The 18312-nt window shown below is 40.0% G+C and overlaps 1 protein-coding gene across 2 annotated transcripts in view; it reads right to left on the minus strand.

Annotated features, from left to right (window-relative positions):
- LOC308468266 (UDP-N-acetylglucosamine--peptide N-acetylglucosaminyltransferase 110 kDa subunit) overlaps nucleotides 1-18312 on the minus strand; it is a 74881-nt gene that overhangs the window by 27553 nt on the left and 29016 nt on the right. For both annotated transcript variants that reach the window (XM_080990324.1, XM_080990325.1), the window contains exons 8-12: nucleotides 15712-15852; nucleotides 14858-14958; nucleotides 12309-12462; nucleotides 9713-9814; nucleotides 8692-8871 (exon numbers count right to left, since the gene is read on the minus strand). In XM_080990324.1, coding sequence (XP_080846450.1) covers nucleotides 8692-8871; nucleotides 9713-9814; nucleotides 12309-12462; nucleotides 14858-14958; nucleotides 15712-15852 — 678 coding nt within the window. The remainder of the gene's footprint in view (nucleotides 1-8691; nucleotides 8872-9712; nucleotides 9815-12308; nucleotides 12463-14857; nucleotides 14959-15711; nucleotides 15853-18312) is intronic.

The raw sequence follows: 18312 nt of genomic DNA on the forward strand, positions 1-18312 counted from the left end.
CAAGCTGTAACCGGAGAGCGCTGCCTTTTTTCCTTGGAAATTCGACTCGAAAATCAACGATCCGTGAGTAGGATTTAACGCAATTGGAACTGTACAAACTGAGAATTTGGCCGAAAGCGGAGAGGCATAAAAAGGAAGTCTGCCTCTCCCTATTGTAGATAGAATAAAGCACTGAACTTGAAAGCGGAAGCTTAGGAAAAGACGTATTAACGGACTTTAACCCAATCATCTAACCTGGACTTTCCCCCCCTTAATTCGAGGGAAAAGGGGGGGGAACTGTGGATGTTATTTCTTCATGAAGAAGTGAAAAATAAAGGGATTAAACCATCGCTCAATTCCTTGGGAACGGATTCCCAGAGGCAATTTAAAAATGGATGAGAGGTACTGTCTTGAAATATACTTTGACAGTTAGTCCTGCACAGGAAATACAATTTTGATACAATATTGTGGATAAACATCTCCTGGTCTTAAAGTAACTGTTTTAGATAGACTGTTATCTTCCTGACAAACTGGGGAAATTTAAAAAAAGAAGTAAAGTACTTAAGAACTTTTCTGACTGTTACAGTGTCCCCCTAGTGGAACTTTGGAACTGTTACAAATAGTTACAAATTAAAACAGCAGCTGGCCTGAGGATTTCTCACACGGCTCTGTTGGAACTTTCCACTTCAAAACAAGTCTGAATTTAATTGTGTGACCGACCTTGAGCTTTATCTAAAGGGGAATGGCAGATGGGAAAGAGAAACTGGAAGCGTCACAGGCAACAAGGTCAGGCAAAGTTTTGCGAATAGAAGGTGGATTACAAAGGAGACCTTCAACCTCTGGCCCCTCTGGGATTCCAACAGCAGCTCCACCGGCACAACCTAAAGTTAAAGGTATGGCAAGTGATGATTCCTTTGCTCAAGTTTTGGCTAAAGTTAATGAATCTTTGAATAGAATAAGTCAACAAGTAGCAGAGGCATCTGATAAGATTGATCAAAACACAATAAGTATTAATCAGAATACAGCAAGTATAAATAATTTGGGCCAGAAAGTAAACACTAATACAGAGACTATTCAAAAATTACTAGAGGAATCGGCTTCAGTGCGTCAGATTGCCGAGGAGGCTAAAGAAATTGCTACAACTTCTGCCACAGAGGTTAAAGAGGTTCAAGAGACAATACCATCATTACACAAACAATTGGAAGACCATAAATTGACCCTGTCTATGATTGAATTGAAGGAAAAACAAGTGAATTTACGGGTCAGATCGGTACCTGAAGTGGAAAAGGACAATCTAGCTGAATTTCTCATGCAGGAATTTTCTGACTTTTGGAATCCAGAATTGGTAAAAGACAGTTTTAAAATAGTAAACGCTTTTAGACTTGGAAAAAGAGGAGAGAAGAAGGTGAGAGACTGTTTGATCACTCTTCGAACAAAAGAAGAGAGGGACAAGATCCTGGGTTTGCATTTCCAGAAGACACTGGAAATCCAACGGACAAGGGTTGAAATATTTAAAGACATTCCGAAACACCTTCTGGATCTCAGATCAAACTACAAAGATTTGGTTACTCTGCTGAGAAGTAACAGTATTAACTTTAGGTGGGAATTTCCTCAAGGCCTATCTTTTAGCTACAAAGGAAAGAAGAGGAAAATAAGATCGGAAGACGACAAAGACAAATTCTGGAGAGACCACGGAGAAGACCTACAAAAAGGACTATCTCCGGAACCAAAAGACCGTTCGAAAAAAGGGATACCACCGACAGAAGAGGAACAGGCACTAGGTGCAGTAGGAGGAGTACTAAAATAATAACATCATGGCCCTGCAACTACTAACTTGGAACTGTCATGGTCTAAATTCCCTGCAGAAAAGGAAATCAGTATTTTATATATTAAAAAAGGAACAACTGGACTTAATTTGTTTACAAGAAACACATATAACAAGATTACACAGGAAATTGTTGATAAATAAAAGACTTGGTCAGGAGTTTATTTCATCGGACAAAGTTAAAAAAAGAGGGGTTGTGATTTATGCAAAGGACAGATTATCACCGAAATTTGTTTTTAAAGATGACCAAGGAAGATTTGTGGCAATTGAAATTCAAACACAAGGAGAAAAATTTTTGATAGTAGGAATCTACGCACCAAATGATGGGAAATCTGAATTTTTTAAGAAGTTGCATGAGACCCTGATGGACCATATGGATTATAACATGATTTTGATGGGAGACATGAATGGAGTGGTATCCACATATATGGACAAGGCACAAAGACAGGTAGTCACCAAGGATGGTAGACTACCGAAAACTTTTTTTGACATGACAGACAACTTGGATTTAGTTGACATTTGGAGAATAAGAAACCCCATGGCTAAAGGGGGAACTTTCTTTTCTGAAGCCAAAATGACATGGACAAGAATTGACCAAATTTGGATAACTAGAGGAATGGCACCAAAGACAAGAAAGGTGGAAATCTGCCCGAAAACTTGCTCCGACCATAATGCTGTTAAGATGGAAATGAGACTAACACCAACTGGCTCCTTCAGATGGAAGATGAATGACACCTTATTTAGAGATGAAGAAGTACTTAAGAAGGCTCAAAAAACCTTGAGAGATTATTTTCTGATAAACCTTAGTACCAACGTGGAGAGAAGGGTAATCTGGGATGCAAATAAAGCGGTTATGAGAGGGTTCTTAATACAACAGAATGCAATAAAGAAAAGAATTCAAAATGAGAAGAAGGATAAGATAATGGACAAAATAAAGGAATGTGAAAAAAGACTGAGAGTAAATCCAAAATCTCAAGAGATTCTGAGAGAGTTAAAGTTATATCAAGTACAATATATGAAAATGATGAATCAGGAAATAGAATGGAAAATTAAACAAATGAGACAAAAGACTTTCGAGTCGGCCAGTAAATGTGGTAAACTGTTGGCATGGCAAATGAAAAAGAGACAAAAATTAAATACAATTACGAACTTAGAAGTGGAAGGAAGAAACATACAGAACCCTGCAGAGATCAGAAGTTGTTTCCAGAGGTACTTTAAACGATTATATACTCAAGGGCCACTGAAAGAAACAGATTTAGACCAATTTTTGAAAACAAATGGATTACAAAAAATATCTCAAGAAAACAAATTAATTTTGAATCATAGAATAACTGAACAGGAAATAGAAGGTGCCATTCAAAACATGCAATTGGGTAAATCTCCAGGACCAGACGGCTTGACTTCTAGATACTACAGATCTTTAAAAGAATGGTTAATTCAACCTTTGAAAGAGGTCTGCAACGAAATAATGGAGGGGAAAAGAGCACCAGAGTCGTGGAAAGAAGCATATATTACACTTGTACCAAAAACAGAGACTGAAAAGACACAGCTTAAGAACTACCGCCCTATATCATTACTGAATGTGGATTACAAAATTTTTGCAGATATTTTGGCTAAGAGATTTAAAAAAGTGTTGATGGAAGAGATTCATAAAGACCAAGCGGGCTTTCTCCCAGGAAGACATTTGTCTGACAATTTGAGGAATATAATTGATATTTTGGAAAAATTAGAAGTGAATATAAACACTAAAGCAGTTTTGATATTTGTAGACGCGGAGAAATCCTTTGACAATATTTCTTGGAATTTTATGAAGAAGAATCTACAGGGTATGGGGGTAGGCCAAGGTTTTGAGAATGGTATAGGTGCAATTTATTCAGAACAAAAGGCTAAACTAATTGTAAATAATGTTGTGACGGAAGAACTTAAAATTGAAAAAGGGACACGACAAGGTTGCCCAATTTCCCCACTTCTTTTTATTTCGGTCCTGGAGGTTCTGCTGAATATGATTAGAAGGGACCAGTCGGTTAAAGGTATACAGGTCGGAACTAAACAGTACAAATTGAGAGCATTTGCAGATGACTTAGTATTGACGTTACAGGAGCCAGAATCTAGTACTAAAAGGGTTTTAGAACTGATTCAAGAATTTGGTCAAGTGGTAGGATTTAAATTGAATAAGTCAAAAACCAAGGTTTTAGAGAAAAATTTAACATCGTTTGAAAGAGAGAGGTTTCAGAATGAGACAGGTTTAACAGTGGTTAAGAAAGTTAAATACCTGGGGATTAACATGACAGCAAAAAACGGGAATTTATTTAAAGATAATTATGAAAAATGTTGGTCTGAAGTGAAAAAAGACTTAGAAATTTGGTCAAATTTGAAGCTTTCACTGCTAGGCCGTATTGCTGCGATAAAAATGAATGTATTGCCTAGAATGTTGTTTTTGTTCCAAACTTTGCAGATTGTCGACAAAATGGATTGTTTCAAGAGGTGGCAGAAAGATATTTCTAAATTTGTCTGGCAGGGCAAGAAGCCCAGAATAAATTTTAAAATTCTAACGGATGCAAAAGAAAGAGGCGGATTTGCCCTGCCAGACTTCAAACTTTACTATGAATCAGCAGCTTTTTGCTGGTTGAAAGAATGGCTACTTCTTGAAAACACTGACATTTTGGACTTGGAAGGTTTTAACAATGTATTTGGATGGCATGCATATTTATGGTATGATAAGGTCAAAGCACATAAAGCATTTAGAAACCACATTGTCAGGAAAGCGCTATTTAATGTTTGGATAAGATATAAGGACTTGCTAGAAAACAAAACCCCAAGGTGGCTGTCACCAATGGAAGCGAAAGCCTTGAAAAAGGTCAATATGGAGGTCAAATGGCCGAAATATTGGGAAATTTTGGAACAAGACGGAGATAGATTGAAATTGCAGAGTTTTGAAAAATTAAAAAACAAAGTGTGAGACTGGCTTCATTATTTTCAGATAATGGAGGCATTTAAATTGGACAAGAAAATTGGCTTCCAGGTGGAAAGATCAAAATTAGAAACAGAACTGTTAGAACCCAAAACTAAGAATTTGTCAAGAATGTATAACTTGCTGCTGAAATGGAATACTCAGGATGAAACGGTAAAATCGGCTATGATTAAATGGGCACAGGACGTTGGACATAACATTATGTTTGCTGACTGGGAACAGTTGTGGACCACAGGTATGAAATTTACGGCATGTAATGCCTTAAGAGAGAATATTATGAAAATGATATACAGGTGGTACATAACCCCAGTCAAGCTTGCAAAAATCTATCATTTGCCCGATAACAAATGTTGGAAATGTAAAGAAATTGAAGGTACATTTTTTCACCTTTGGTGGACATGCCCAAAGATTAAGGCTTTCTGGGAAATGATATATAATGAATTAAAAAAGGTATTTAAATATACCTTCCCTAAGAAACCAGAGGCCTTTCTCCTGGGCATAGTCGGCCAAATGGTGTTAAAAAAGGATAGAATTTTCTTTATGTATGCAACAACAGCAGCAAGAATACTCATCGCAAAGTATTGGAAGACACAAGAACTTCCCACGCTGGAGGAATGGCAGATGAAACTGATGGACTATATGGAACTGGCGGAAATGACTGGCAGAATCCGTGACCAGGGAGAAGAGTTGGTGGAGGAAGAATGGAAGAAATTCAAAGATTATCTTCAGAAACACTGCAAGATTAAAGAATGTTAGAGTGATGTTGGATCGAAAATAAGTGGTTTCCAGCTGTACAGGTTAAAGTTATTGATAGACTAAGATTAAAGATTAGGATTAAAGATGTTTAAGGAAATGGAAATTTGGTACTTAAGAGGTAAAATTTTAATGTTATATTACATTAAGATTAAAGATTAGGATTAAAGAAGTTTAAGTGTTATATATTATATTAAGATTAAAGATTGGGATTAAAAAAGTGGAAAAGAAATTGCTGGACAAACAATTTGGACTGGAATACAAAAGAGGGAGGTATGAGGAAGTCCAGAAAATAAGTAAATTCAAAAACGGAAATGGAAAAGTGATATTGTTTTTAATTGTTCTGTTTTTTCTTGTTTCTTTTGTACTTTGTTTTCTGTGTTTTCCTTTTTCTTTTTTCTTTTTTTGGATTATGTATTGGGTATTTTTGTACTTCTACCTTTATGGTTTTCTGTTTAACTTTTTATTGAAACTTTAATAAAAATCATTTAAAAAAAAAAAAAACAAATTACCGGGCTGGGACTTTCTCCTTTTACTGACAGCATGGACCCATGGGGGACAAGTGCCCCGGTTAGCTAGGCTGTCAAGGAGTCACTCACCCTGGAATTTTTTCGCTTAACAGCCAGTGGCGCCAATATAGAGCAGGCTTCCTCAACCTTGGCCCTCCAGTTGTTTTCAAACTACAGTGCCCATCATCCCTGACCACTAGACCTGCTAGCTAGGGACCATGGAGTTGTAGGCCAAAAGCATCAGGAGGGCCGAGGTTGAGGAAGCCTGATAGAGAGCTCTACCTCTCTTTCAAATCAGAGCCAGCAAAGGCGGTGGAGTTCCTGTGCGGGTGCCTGGAGGCGGTTGGAGGATGGATGGCAGCTAACTGGTTGAGGTTGAATCCTGACAAGACTGAAGTTCTGTGGTGTGTGGACGGGTGGGGGGGACTCCCTGGTCCTGAACGGGGCAACTGTGCCCCTGAAGGACCAGCTGCACAGTCTGGGGGTCATTTTGGACCCATAGAGGCACAGATCTGTTCTGTGTCCAGGGCAGCTCCATCTGGGATGCAGGGTAAGACCCTCCCTGCCCTCTCTTGCCAGAGTGGCGCATGCTCTTGTTATCTCCAGCTTGGACTACTGCAATGCGGTCTATGTGGGGCTACCTTACTGCAATTAATCCAGAATGTGGTAGTCAGGGGCCACCAGGTGGCGCGTTGGAAGATGGCCGACAATAACATCTCTCTGACCCATACGAGGTAATTAAGAGGCTGCTATGGGAAGTATGCAGTCTTCCTACCCCCCCCCAAGGAGATGGGGGGGCTGCCTTGCCAGCGGTGTCCACAATGCACCCCCTGATCCGAGAGATGGAGGTGCCGGTCATTTGGCACGAGCCCTCGATGAAGTCAGATCTTCCTGACACAGATTCCAATCAGCGTGTGCTGGTTAGCTTCAGCTCGGAATTATAATTGGAAACATACGACTGGAATGAAGCTGAAGCACATACATCAAGTAACGCTCGAGAGATAAGACTGCTGATTAATGGATCTCTGTGACCGGGAGTGATGGATGGATAAGTAAATCTTCTGATGAATCACCATTAAGAGACTGTATGTTTGGAATGAAGGGGGGGGTGGAGGAAAAAACCTTTTTTCTTTGCACGATGTGATATTAATAACCCTCAACCCCAGATAGAAACAAGATCGTTGCGTTTTACTAATCACAAGCAGGAATTCAAGAACTGTGTGGAATGGATTATAGCTGGAGAGAGGATTGGTGAACGGTGAGAACGGAGGAAAATTTTATGACGCAGTTAAAAAATGGCGTCTCGCCAAGACAGGCTTGCCGGAGAAAGAAGGACAGGGGGAGGAGAATCAGGACCATTGGAAAGAGAAGGATTGTTGGAATGCAATCTTGACCTGACAGAGCCTCCTGATATATTTGGCAAGTCTGAGAAAAGTAAAGGACAGACCGAAGATTTTTATTTTTTTTATGGAAGCGTTGAACAGCAGTTGTTCCTGAGCAATATGATCTTTGGAGAGTACAAAACCCACACAGAGGATGCCTGTTTTCAATGTGCTTGTGAAAATTATCAGAGATCGTAAAGAAAGGAATAGACGATAACAACAACAAGAAGAAGAAAGTAATAAAGGACTATCTGGATTGAACTGGATAGAACTGTTTAATTAAAGCAGCAATATAAGTGATGTTTGGACTCGTTCGGAGCTTTGGACTCGTTCGGAGCTTTGGACTCGTTCGGAGCTTTGGACTCGTTCGGAGCTTTGGACTCGTTCGGAGCTTGATGTATGGGTACCCCCAACAAAAATTTAAAATTCGGCTGTATAATTTAGAACTAATGTGATTTGGATAATGTGATGTGATTGGCCTGTTAATAAAAAATATTTTTAAAAAACAAACAAACAGAATGTGGTAGCCAGACTGGGGACCGTGAACAGCTGCAGAGACCACATAACACCAGTCTTGAAAGACCTGCATTGGCTCCCAGTACGTTTCCGGGCACAATTCAAAGTGTTGGTGCTGACCTTGAAAGCCCTAAACAGCCCAGCAGATGAAACTTTCCTCTGGTTGTCAATATTAAGAGGATGCCAGCAAGATTGAACCTTTCTGTAAAATAAAGGATTTAAATCCAGTCTTACTGAGACCACATACCAACGGTCCCGAGAGATCTGCATTGGCTCCCAGTACGTTTCCAAGCACAATTCAAAGTGTCGGTGCTGACCTTGAAAGCCCTCAATGACCTCGGCCCAGTAGACCTGAAGGAGCATCTCCACCCCGGACACCGGGGTCCCTCTCCCAAGGGCCTTCTGGCGCTTCCCTCCCTGCAAGAAGCCAAGTTACAGGGAAGCAGGCAGAGGGCCTTCTCGTGGTGACGGCCGCCCTGTGGAACGCCCTTCCATCAGATGTCAAAGAAATAAGCAATTATCTCACTTTTAAAAGACATCTGAAAGCAGCCCTGTTTAGGGAAGTTTTTAAATATTTAATGCTGTCTTGTGTTTTTAATATTTGGTTGGCAGCCACCCAGAGTGGCTGAGAATACCCAGACAGATGGGCAGGGTAGAAATAATAAATTATTATATATTATTATATATCCAAAGCCAACATGCATTCAAACTCTGACGGAACGGAGTGGCGCACACCTCTTCACAGCATAAACCCACCTTGTCCAGGCAAAGGTTCCCATGTCTCTCGGCAATAGCCTTTCGGAAGCCGTGAGACAGCGGATACAGCATGCTGTGATGGGGGTGCACCGAAGGGAGCCGGTTCTTCTCCAGCTGGTCAGCCACAATACTGACAAGCTTCTTCATTCTCTCATCGTAATCAGTCCAATCACAGACGATCTGAAAGGGGGCAAAGAAAACCAGGATTCTAGATTCAGGTAGGTAGCCGTGTTGGTCTGATGAAGTCAAAATATATATAAAAATTGCCCAGTAGCGCATTAGAGACCAACGAAGTTTGTTCTTGGTATAAGCCAGGCACCCCAAACCTTCGGCCCTCCAGATGTTTTAGACTAAAATTCCCATCATCCCCGACCACTGGTCCTGTTAGCTAGGGATCATGGGAGTTGTAGGGGGGCCGCAGGTTGGGGATGCCTGATATAAGCTTTTGTGTGCATGCACACTTCTTCAGATACACTGAAGCGGAAGTCCCCAGACCCTAATATACAAAGGGAGAAGTCCCCAGATCCTGCTATATAAGAGTAAGGAGAAGCCCCCAGACCCTGATCTATAGTCGGAGGGTGAGTTGGGGTTTTTCTCCGAAGGGTAGTAGGAGTCAGTGGGTATAGTCCACCTGCTGGCGACTGTGAACGACTGAAAAAACAAGGGATGGTATGCAGATGACCTAAAATAGTTTTAGGATATGTAATGAGACACAGTCGTCCACAGGTTGACCATACCGATTGAGTCCTAGTACCCTTCAGAGAAATACCTCGCCCCACCCTCCCTCTAAATATCAGGGTGTGGGGACTTCCGCTTCAGTGTATCTGAATAAGTCTGCCTGCACATGAAAGCTTAGACACAGAACAAACTGAGTTGGTCTCTAAGGTGACATTGGACAATTCCTGAATTAGGTGACGCTTTTACCATTACCGTGGTACCTTGGGACTCAAACGCCTCGGTTCCCAAATGCCGGAAACCCTGGGAGTGTTGGCCCTTAATATGCTGAAAAACTCTGCCTCACCTGCAAACAGTGCGCCAGGTTGCAGTAAGCGTCAGGAAAGTCCGGCTTCAGTTTCAAGGCGGTGCGATACGAAGCAATTGCCTCTGGGATGTTTCCGGAATCCTAGAAAGGGAGGGATATTTCAGCAATTGCCACTAGCTTTTTTCCTCAACCATCAAAACCAAAGATGAAGAACAGACAGAAGGCATGATGATCCACACCTGGTGGACTTATAAAGTAACATTTAACAATCATTGGAATAGAACAGGGGTCGGCAAACTTTTTCAGCAGGGGGCCGTCCACTGTCCCTCAGACCTTGTGGGGGCCAGACTAGATTTTGGGGAGGGGGAAAAAAGGAACGCATTCCTATGTCCCACAAATAACCCAGAGGTGCATTTTAAATAAAAGGACACATTATACTCATGTCAAAACATGCCGACTCCCGGCCAGATTGAGAAGGCCATGGGGCCGTAGTTTGCCTCCCCATGCTATAGAATAATATTAAGTATCAGCATGTAAAAATTCAACAGAAACCTACTCTTAACAATTACAATAAATTGTAATTGATCGTACAATAAATGATTATTACAATGAATGATTATTGTAATTGATCATAGAATAAATGATTGTTACAATAAATGGTTACAAAACAACGGCAAGTCACAGTGTCTACAATAGCCGCAGCGAGAATCTTAACAGACAAAGGATGGAAAGGAGAATCCTATCCCTACTAAGTTGGCGTAGCCAGCAAAAAGGCTAAAATACGCAGAATTAGCAAGAATATTATAATACAGACAGAATTACGAGAGGTTTCGGAAGAAACATTTCATAGAGAACAGGACACTTGCAGAGTACAGTGGTACCTCTGGATGTGAATGGGATCCGTTCCGGAGCCCCGTTCGCATCCTGAAGCGAATGCAACCCGCATCTGCACGTCGCAATTTGCCGCTTCCGCGCATGACGTCATTTTGAGCGTCTGTGCATGCGGCGAAACCCGCAAGTAATGTGCTCCGTTACTTCTGGGTCACTGGGGAGCGCAACCCAAAAATATTCATCCTGAAGCATATTTAACCCGAGATAGGACTGTATTGTCTAAATTTACAGGGGTGCCCAAATTTTCCCAAAGAGGGCCAGATTTGACATGAGGGCAGGGCAAATTTGTTGAGCTGTTTTAGGATTTAACCCCAAGGTTGTTGAGCTCTTTTTAGGATTGAAGTTGTTGAGCATTTGGGGGGGGGGGTTGCCCCAGTAAGTAAGCCAGGTTATGCTCCCCGGCCACATGCTGGACATGTGTGGTCTAAAAAAAATGTTGGGAAAATTTAAATTCTTTGGCAGGTGTGGATTGACAAAGGACAGCAGGAAATATGACAAAACCAATGCATTTTGAGATCTAGGAGAGACGAGCGAAAGGGCGCCATCGGAAATGTGACGTGGGGGTGACTGGAAGTCACAATGAGATTTTTGGGTGTGGAACTCCACCATACTTTCCGTCTATATAAGCCACCCTCTATTTGGGGGGGCTCAAATTTAAGAAAATGAGCCATTCACCCACCCAATCACCCATATAAGACCTCCCCCCATTTTTATTTCTAAGTAAAAAAACCCACCTGATACGCTGAAAAGTACAGTGATTTTTTCATTTTCCTTTTAAAAAATTTATTTACAAACAAACACATAGACACAAAACAAAATTCGTATTACCCTACCACCCAAAATTTCAGACATTAAAACCACCCTTGTGGCTTCCCTCCACCACCCCTCACCCTCCTATATAATATTTCACATTGCCATTTTTATTTCCCCATTTATTTATTTATTTATTTTTGATTTCATTTTACATGCTAGTTGCCGTACATTTTCAACACTATACATTACATATATGGATTCCCCACATCTAACCCTATACCCAACTCACCATTTACCCAAATACCCATGTGACTTCCTTCCCTCACATTCACATTGCAATTTTATCTAAATTTATATTTCTTAACTCTTTTAACTTACTATTTTTTATTATTATTATTATTATTATTATTATTATTAAACCAGATTTACAAACATTAAACCAAACATATCAACATGTTAGTTTTTGAGCAGTACTTGAACACATAATCTTCAAACCATTTCCATTTCCAGTTTGATTGGTACCTTATTACTGCACTTAACCTTGGCAGTTCTATAAATTCAATTAGTTTCTTCATCCAGTCATCCTTTGTGGGTATATATTTCCTGTTCCAGTTTTGTGCAAGGAGTAGCCTTGCTGCAGCTGTCGCGTATAAGAATAATATCTTCCCATCTTGTGGTATTTCTTTATCTCTTATACTCAGTAAATATGCCTCTGGTTTTCCCCTCTAAATTAATTCTGATCATCTTTTTTATTTCCTCATGAATTTTTTAACGTTTCCGTAGCCCCACCATAAACGTATCGGCGTGCCCTCTGCCGCCTCACACTTCCAGCATAAATTCCAATTCTCCCCTTTTTCTTTTTGCGCCCCATTTCGGTTTGGGACGGCTTTTGCCAGTTGTTTTCCTTTGTAAAAACTAACAGATTTCCCTGCTGCCCCCCCCCCCCCGCAGTTTTTTAAAAAAATAGATTTAGCAGAGACACAAAGCTCACCTTATGGATGGAAGCGAGGTTGCTGTGGGCATCGGCAAATGCAGGATTTATTTGGATTGCTCTTGTGTAGCACTGCAGAGCTCCTTGGACGTCTTGCATTTCCTTCAAGGTGTTCCCCATGTTGGAATAGGCGTCTGCAAAAGTGGGGCTTATTCTGACGTGGAGGGCGAGAGAAAAAGTGCAGTTTTGGTACAAAAATACACTGAAGTTACGCTGGAAATGTAAGGGTCTATCCTATACGGTGGTCTTTAGGGCAGTTCATTAAAAAAACTTTTTTAAAAAATGCCTTCTCCAAAGCCCTCACAAAATAGGAAAACGGCCAAGAAAACAGCTATTTTCATGGAGGAGGGTCGAGATATTAACTGATATGCACGGAATTTCAGATATAGCTATATAACCCCTAGTGTAGTAAGATAAGACATTGGGAGCAGGCATTTTCAAAAAAGTGTTTTTTATGAACCACCCTAGTGGTCATGTGAGACAGTGAGATCTTGGTTCTCAAATGTTCTTTATACAGAAGGTTTCTTTATACAGAAAGTTTTTTCATACAGAAAGGTTCAGTATTGTGGCATCCTCTTCATACAGACAAGCAGCACTTTCCTTTTGGGAAATCCCTGCTCCTCAATTCTGGCAATTATTAATCACTCTCAATTCCACCCTAATAATTGCCACCTGCCCGGATTTTAACTTGTCTGAATTAATTTTTACTTGAATTACTTGATGTCTGCTTTTAGGCACGTTGTGTTGTTTTTATGATGTTAGCAGCTCTGAGCCCAGCCTCGGCCGGCGAGAGTGGGATACAAATAAATAAATAAAATTATTATTATTATTATTATTATTACTCAAACGCTTTGGTTCACAAATGCCGAAAACCCAGAAAAAGTGTTCCAGTTTCCAGGCGTTTTTCGGAAGCCAAACATCAAATTCGGCTGTCGGTTATTCTTTCTGGGGCACCTGCACCAATCAAACAGACTTCCGGAACAGATTAAGTTTGGTGCTTTGGTTTTTGCAATTTATTTGGTGTTTTTGTTTCAGAGGCTTTTTCGGTTCATTTGTTTTTGCGACTGTGCGGATCCCAGTTTAGTTACTGATTGATTGATTGATTGATTGATTGATTGTGTGACTGCGGAAACAGATAGAAGCCCCGGTCCCCATCCGAACAATGACTATCATCAGTGCAGGTCAGGAAAAAAAATAATTTTCATTTTTATCATTTACAAGACTGTCGTATTTATTTTAGAGGACAGTACATGGATGACTGCATTCATTTTAGGGATCAATGGTCTCGTTAGATAGTAAAATTCATGTTAAATGGCTGTTTTGCATGACTTTCTATGGGAAAGTGCACCTTGGTTTTGGAACACATTCAGTTTGAGAACCAAGATACCACTGTATAATTAACTGGGGGGGGGGGGGAGAACATTTGTGAAAAAACCAGAAGCCTTTCTAATAGGTTTAACGGGTGAAGAAATACCAAGAGACCTAAAAAGACAGTGTATTCTGTTTATGCCAGAATGTTCTTAGCCTGGATGTGGAAGGAAGAGAAGGTCCCAACAAAAGAAAAGTGGATTATCAAAATGACCGTGAAGATCAGACATCAAGATGATAAGAAATTTAAGCAAAGAAAAAAGTTAAAAGGACAAAATGGGGAAAATAATGAAGAAGAAATGTGAAAAAACGTGGTGCAAAAACCTTAAGGATATAACCATCGTTAGTTCAAAGATGGCAAAATTAAGGGAGAATGAGATAGGCAGGAGAAGCAAATATTTAAAAAACCAGAAGAGGGAAGCTGGGGGAGATTGGGATTCATCTATGCTATCTGCAAGAATGATGTTTGTGTTGAATATAAAATGCTAAAACTTAATAAAAACTATATATATATAAAAAAATTAAACAAGAATGGGAAAAATTTATTGAATACCTTAAAGGCCACTGTACATATTTAGAAATAATAATAATAATAATAATAATAATAATAATAATAATTGTATCCCGCCCTCCCCAGCCGAAACCGGGCTTAGGGCAGCTAACATCAAATATATAACATTAGTATAAAATCAAACAATAATTAAATTACCTCCTAAAAACAAGTCAGGATCAAATTAAAATCGAATTAGATGGCTTTCCGCAGGCAGGATTGATATAACATTGATGAAGCCAAAGTAGCAAATAAGGAAATGGAATAGAACGGATCATTGTAATTACATGCAAGAAAAGATGGCAAAATATGGAAACCGGGGGGGGGGGGGGGGAGTCCGAGGGGTTTATATAATCCCAGTATTGTATATATTGAAAATGTTTGGAGTGTATGGAAATAAAATGTTAAAATAAAAAAACTGAAAATAAAAAGAACCTAAAAGAAAAAGAGAAAGAGGAGAGCTTTCCCACAGGCACCAGACCAGCGCATGAGGAGTAATAATAATTATTAACAACAGCAACAATAATTTATTATTTATACCCAGCCACTCTGGGCGGCTTCCAGCAAAAGATTAAAATACAATAAGGAGGAGCTCTTTCAATCTATTTTCCCCATGGCTTTGGAAGCTCACCTGATGGCCTCCTTGTAGTGCATGAGGGCCTCCTGGAGCTTCCCCTGCTGTTGCAAAACACTGGCTAAATTCGAATGCGCAGCTGCAAACTCCGGGAAGACCTGCGGGGAAGAAGCTCACTCTTAGTTTCCCTGAGAAACATTCTAAAGAGACGGAGGCCGCTCTTTGAGGCTCAAAGGTTGTGGGCGTGAAATAAATCCTCATTTGGATTGACTTGCAAAAATTAAGGAGGAGGAGGAGGAGGAACCTATGGACTGCCTTTTTAGCATGCATAGGAAATACTGTTGGGAGATCAGACTGTCAAATGACCAATGCCGTATTTTAAAGAGCCCCTCTTTGATGCTCAAATGTGGCAGGGGCTGGCTGCAAAATAAATCACCATTTGGAATGACTTGTGGTAATAACAACAATAATAATAATGATGATGATGATGATGGGCCTATGAACTGCCTTTTTCGTACGCATAGGAAATACTGTTAGAAAATAAGACTGTCAGGGGATCAAGCTCAGCCGACACAGAGAACAGCATGTGCCCAGCTTTTATTTCAATTTCTGTACCGTTCCTTAACACCTTGCTTTGTTCTTCTGATGAAAAAGCAGATTTTTGGTCATTCCAGGAGGCCCAGGAATATAAAAAGAGGGACAGACCCTCTTCCTTCCAAAAGGGACTTATCAGACCATGCTTTGTCGACCCTCAAAATGCTACTTCACTTTCAGTTCTTCACCATTATTTCCGTTATTGATCAAGAAAAATCTGATCGGCGATTTTTTAAAAGACCCAGACTAGGAGTCCAGGGTACGCATGCCTAACCCTTATGTGTCAATTTAATTGTTGTAATTCTCCACGCACGTACCTCAAGAGCTTTCCGGTAGAGGCGGACAGCCTCCTCGATATTCCCTTGTTCTCGCTTGATGTTCGCCAGGTTATTAAGAGAATCCGCGTGAGTCGGACATAAACGGAGAGCTGTATTGTAGCATTCCTCGGCTTCGGCAACCTTCGAAACACAAAACAGAGTTTTTACGTGAATATTAGTATGTCTTTCACAGGAGCCCAAAAGGCTGCTCTGTGATGGGATGGCCGGATTGAGGTTTGATACGGCCCTCAGCTCCTGAAGGTAACTTGGTATTAGGGCGGTTCATAAAAAACTCTTTTTTTGAAAATGCCTGCCCCAAAGGTCTTCTCTTACCAACAGTAGAAATTATATCGCTATATCTGGAATGCCATGCATATCAGTTAATATCTTTTTTATATATATGCCAGCTGTCCTTTGTCAACAACCAATTGTTGCTGTTTTTTATATTGAATATATGTTATATGGTAACTGTTGCACCTCATAGGTATCTCAAGCCTTCTGCACGTCACAAAAGATGTATTTTATCAAAGTCATTGTTGAACTGAAATACAATTAAGAAGTAGCATATTAACAGTGAAACCCCACAATTGTTGAGCCTTTTTTAAGGATTTGTCCCCAGAGGTGCTGACCTTTTTTTAGGATTAAAGTTCTTGAGCTTTTTGGGGGGAAGTTTTGCCCTAGTAAATAAACTGCCACGAGGGCCGAATTAAATCGACCAGAGGGCCAGATTAGGCCCCTGAACTGGACTTTGGACATGCCTGGTCTAAAAGAACATTGGGAAAATTTAAATTCTTTGGCAGGATAGCAGGAAATATGACAAAACCAATGCATTTTGAGATCTAGGAGAGATGGGTGGAAGGCCCCCAAAGTGGACTTTGGACATGCTTGGTTTAGGGGAACATAAATACAAGATCAGACTAATCCGATTCAAACTCTCTTTCCCGCACACTTACCGTCTTTTGCAAGATGTATTTAAGGAAGACAGTAAGGGAAATGGTTTTGGTCATACTAAATCAAAATTAAGAGACAGAGTTGCTAGATAGTAAAAGAAAATCATTGCCAAAAACGTATAAGAATGGCATACAAAGGATGAAGAAGTTAAGTCGGTTATGATTAAATGGGCTCAAGATTTTGGTCATAACATTGAATTAGATAAGTGGGAAAGATTATGGACAAAAACAATTTATTGCATGTACAGCACTAACGGAAAATTTAATGAAGGTGACGTATAGGTGGTATTTGACGCCGACTAAACTTGCTAAAATATATATAACTCATGATAAGGCACGCTAGAAATGCAAGGAGAAGGAAGTGAATTTCGTCCATAGGTGGTGGATGTGCACTAAAGTCAAAGTCTACTAGGATATGATTTACAAAGAATTGAAAAAGATCTTTAAATATACTGTTATTAAAAAACCAGAGGCTATTCTATTGGGTATTGTGGGAGAAGAAATTCCAAAAGTAGACTTATGTATGCTACCATAGCTGTAAGGACATTTTTAGCCCAGAAATGGAAGCGGCAGGAACTTCCAACTTTGGAAGAATGGCAGACAAAAACGATTGAATATGCAGAACTGGCAAAGCTGGCAGTGAAAATCCAAAACCGGCGCGACAAACTGTTTGAAAAGGACTGGAGTAAATTTATAAAAGATGTGAAAGAACATTGTAAACATCTGAGAATGTTTGATGTTTGATTTAAAAATTTTTGTCATGATAATTTTTGAAAGTGATTTACAAATGCTAAAGTAAATTGTTTTAAGTAGAGTAAGAAGGTAAATAGGGCGATATATGTTCAGGTAGGCAGCCGTGGTGGTCTAACGCAGTTGAAATATATATATATAAAAAAAATAAATTGTCCAGTAGCACATTACAGACCAACTCAGTTTGGTCTTGGTAGAAGCTTTTGTATCTGAAGAAGTGGACCTGCACACAAAAAATTATACCAAGAAGAAGCCAAGTTTAGCAAGCCCTGTTTAGGGAAGCTTTTAATGTTTGACGGACTATTGTATTTTAATATTTTGTCGCCAAGAGTGGCTGGGGAAACCCAGCCAGATGGGTGGGGTATAAATTATTTTGTTGTTGTTGTTGTTGTCAGGTGCTACTGGACAATTTTTAAAGGGTGATATAGAAATGCTAAGAGGATCGTGACTGCTTAAGAAAGCCAGGGAGTGGGAGCGGGGGGGGGGCAGGGAGTCGACGCTTGGTATGAGCAAAGTTGTATGTGTCGATATGATTTGACTTGAACGTGACAAAGGAAAAAATAAAAGAGGACTTCTTCTAGGTTCTGTACCCCAAATCCCCCCCCCCCAAAAAAGGCCAATTTCGAGGTCACCATCATCCGGAAGGCTTTTTTCAGCAAACCCTCTGACATACAGAAAGCAAAAGGGACCGGTTTCATTTTCTTTTTTTAATTTTTATTTTATTTATAACATAGTCCACAACAACTCATACATACAAACAGAGCCACCACCACTGACTAATTATCAAAATTAAACTCCTATCCCCTTACACAAAGAAAACATAACATAAAAATAAAAGACTTTATCCTGTTAAATGGCCTCCTTATTTACTTTTTGTATACTATTTCTTTTGTATAGGATT

This window comes from Podarcis pityusensis, assembly GCF_964106645.2.
Source record: "Podarcis pityusensis genome assembly, chromosome: Z".
Taxonomy (NCBI): Eukaryota; Metazoa; Chordata; class Lepidosauria; order Squamata; family Lacertidae; genus Podarcis; species Podarcis pityusensis.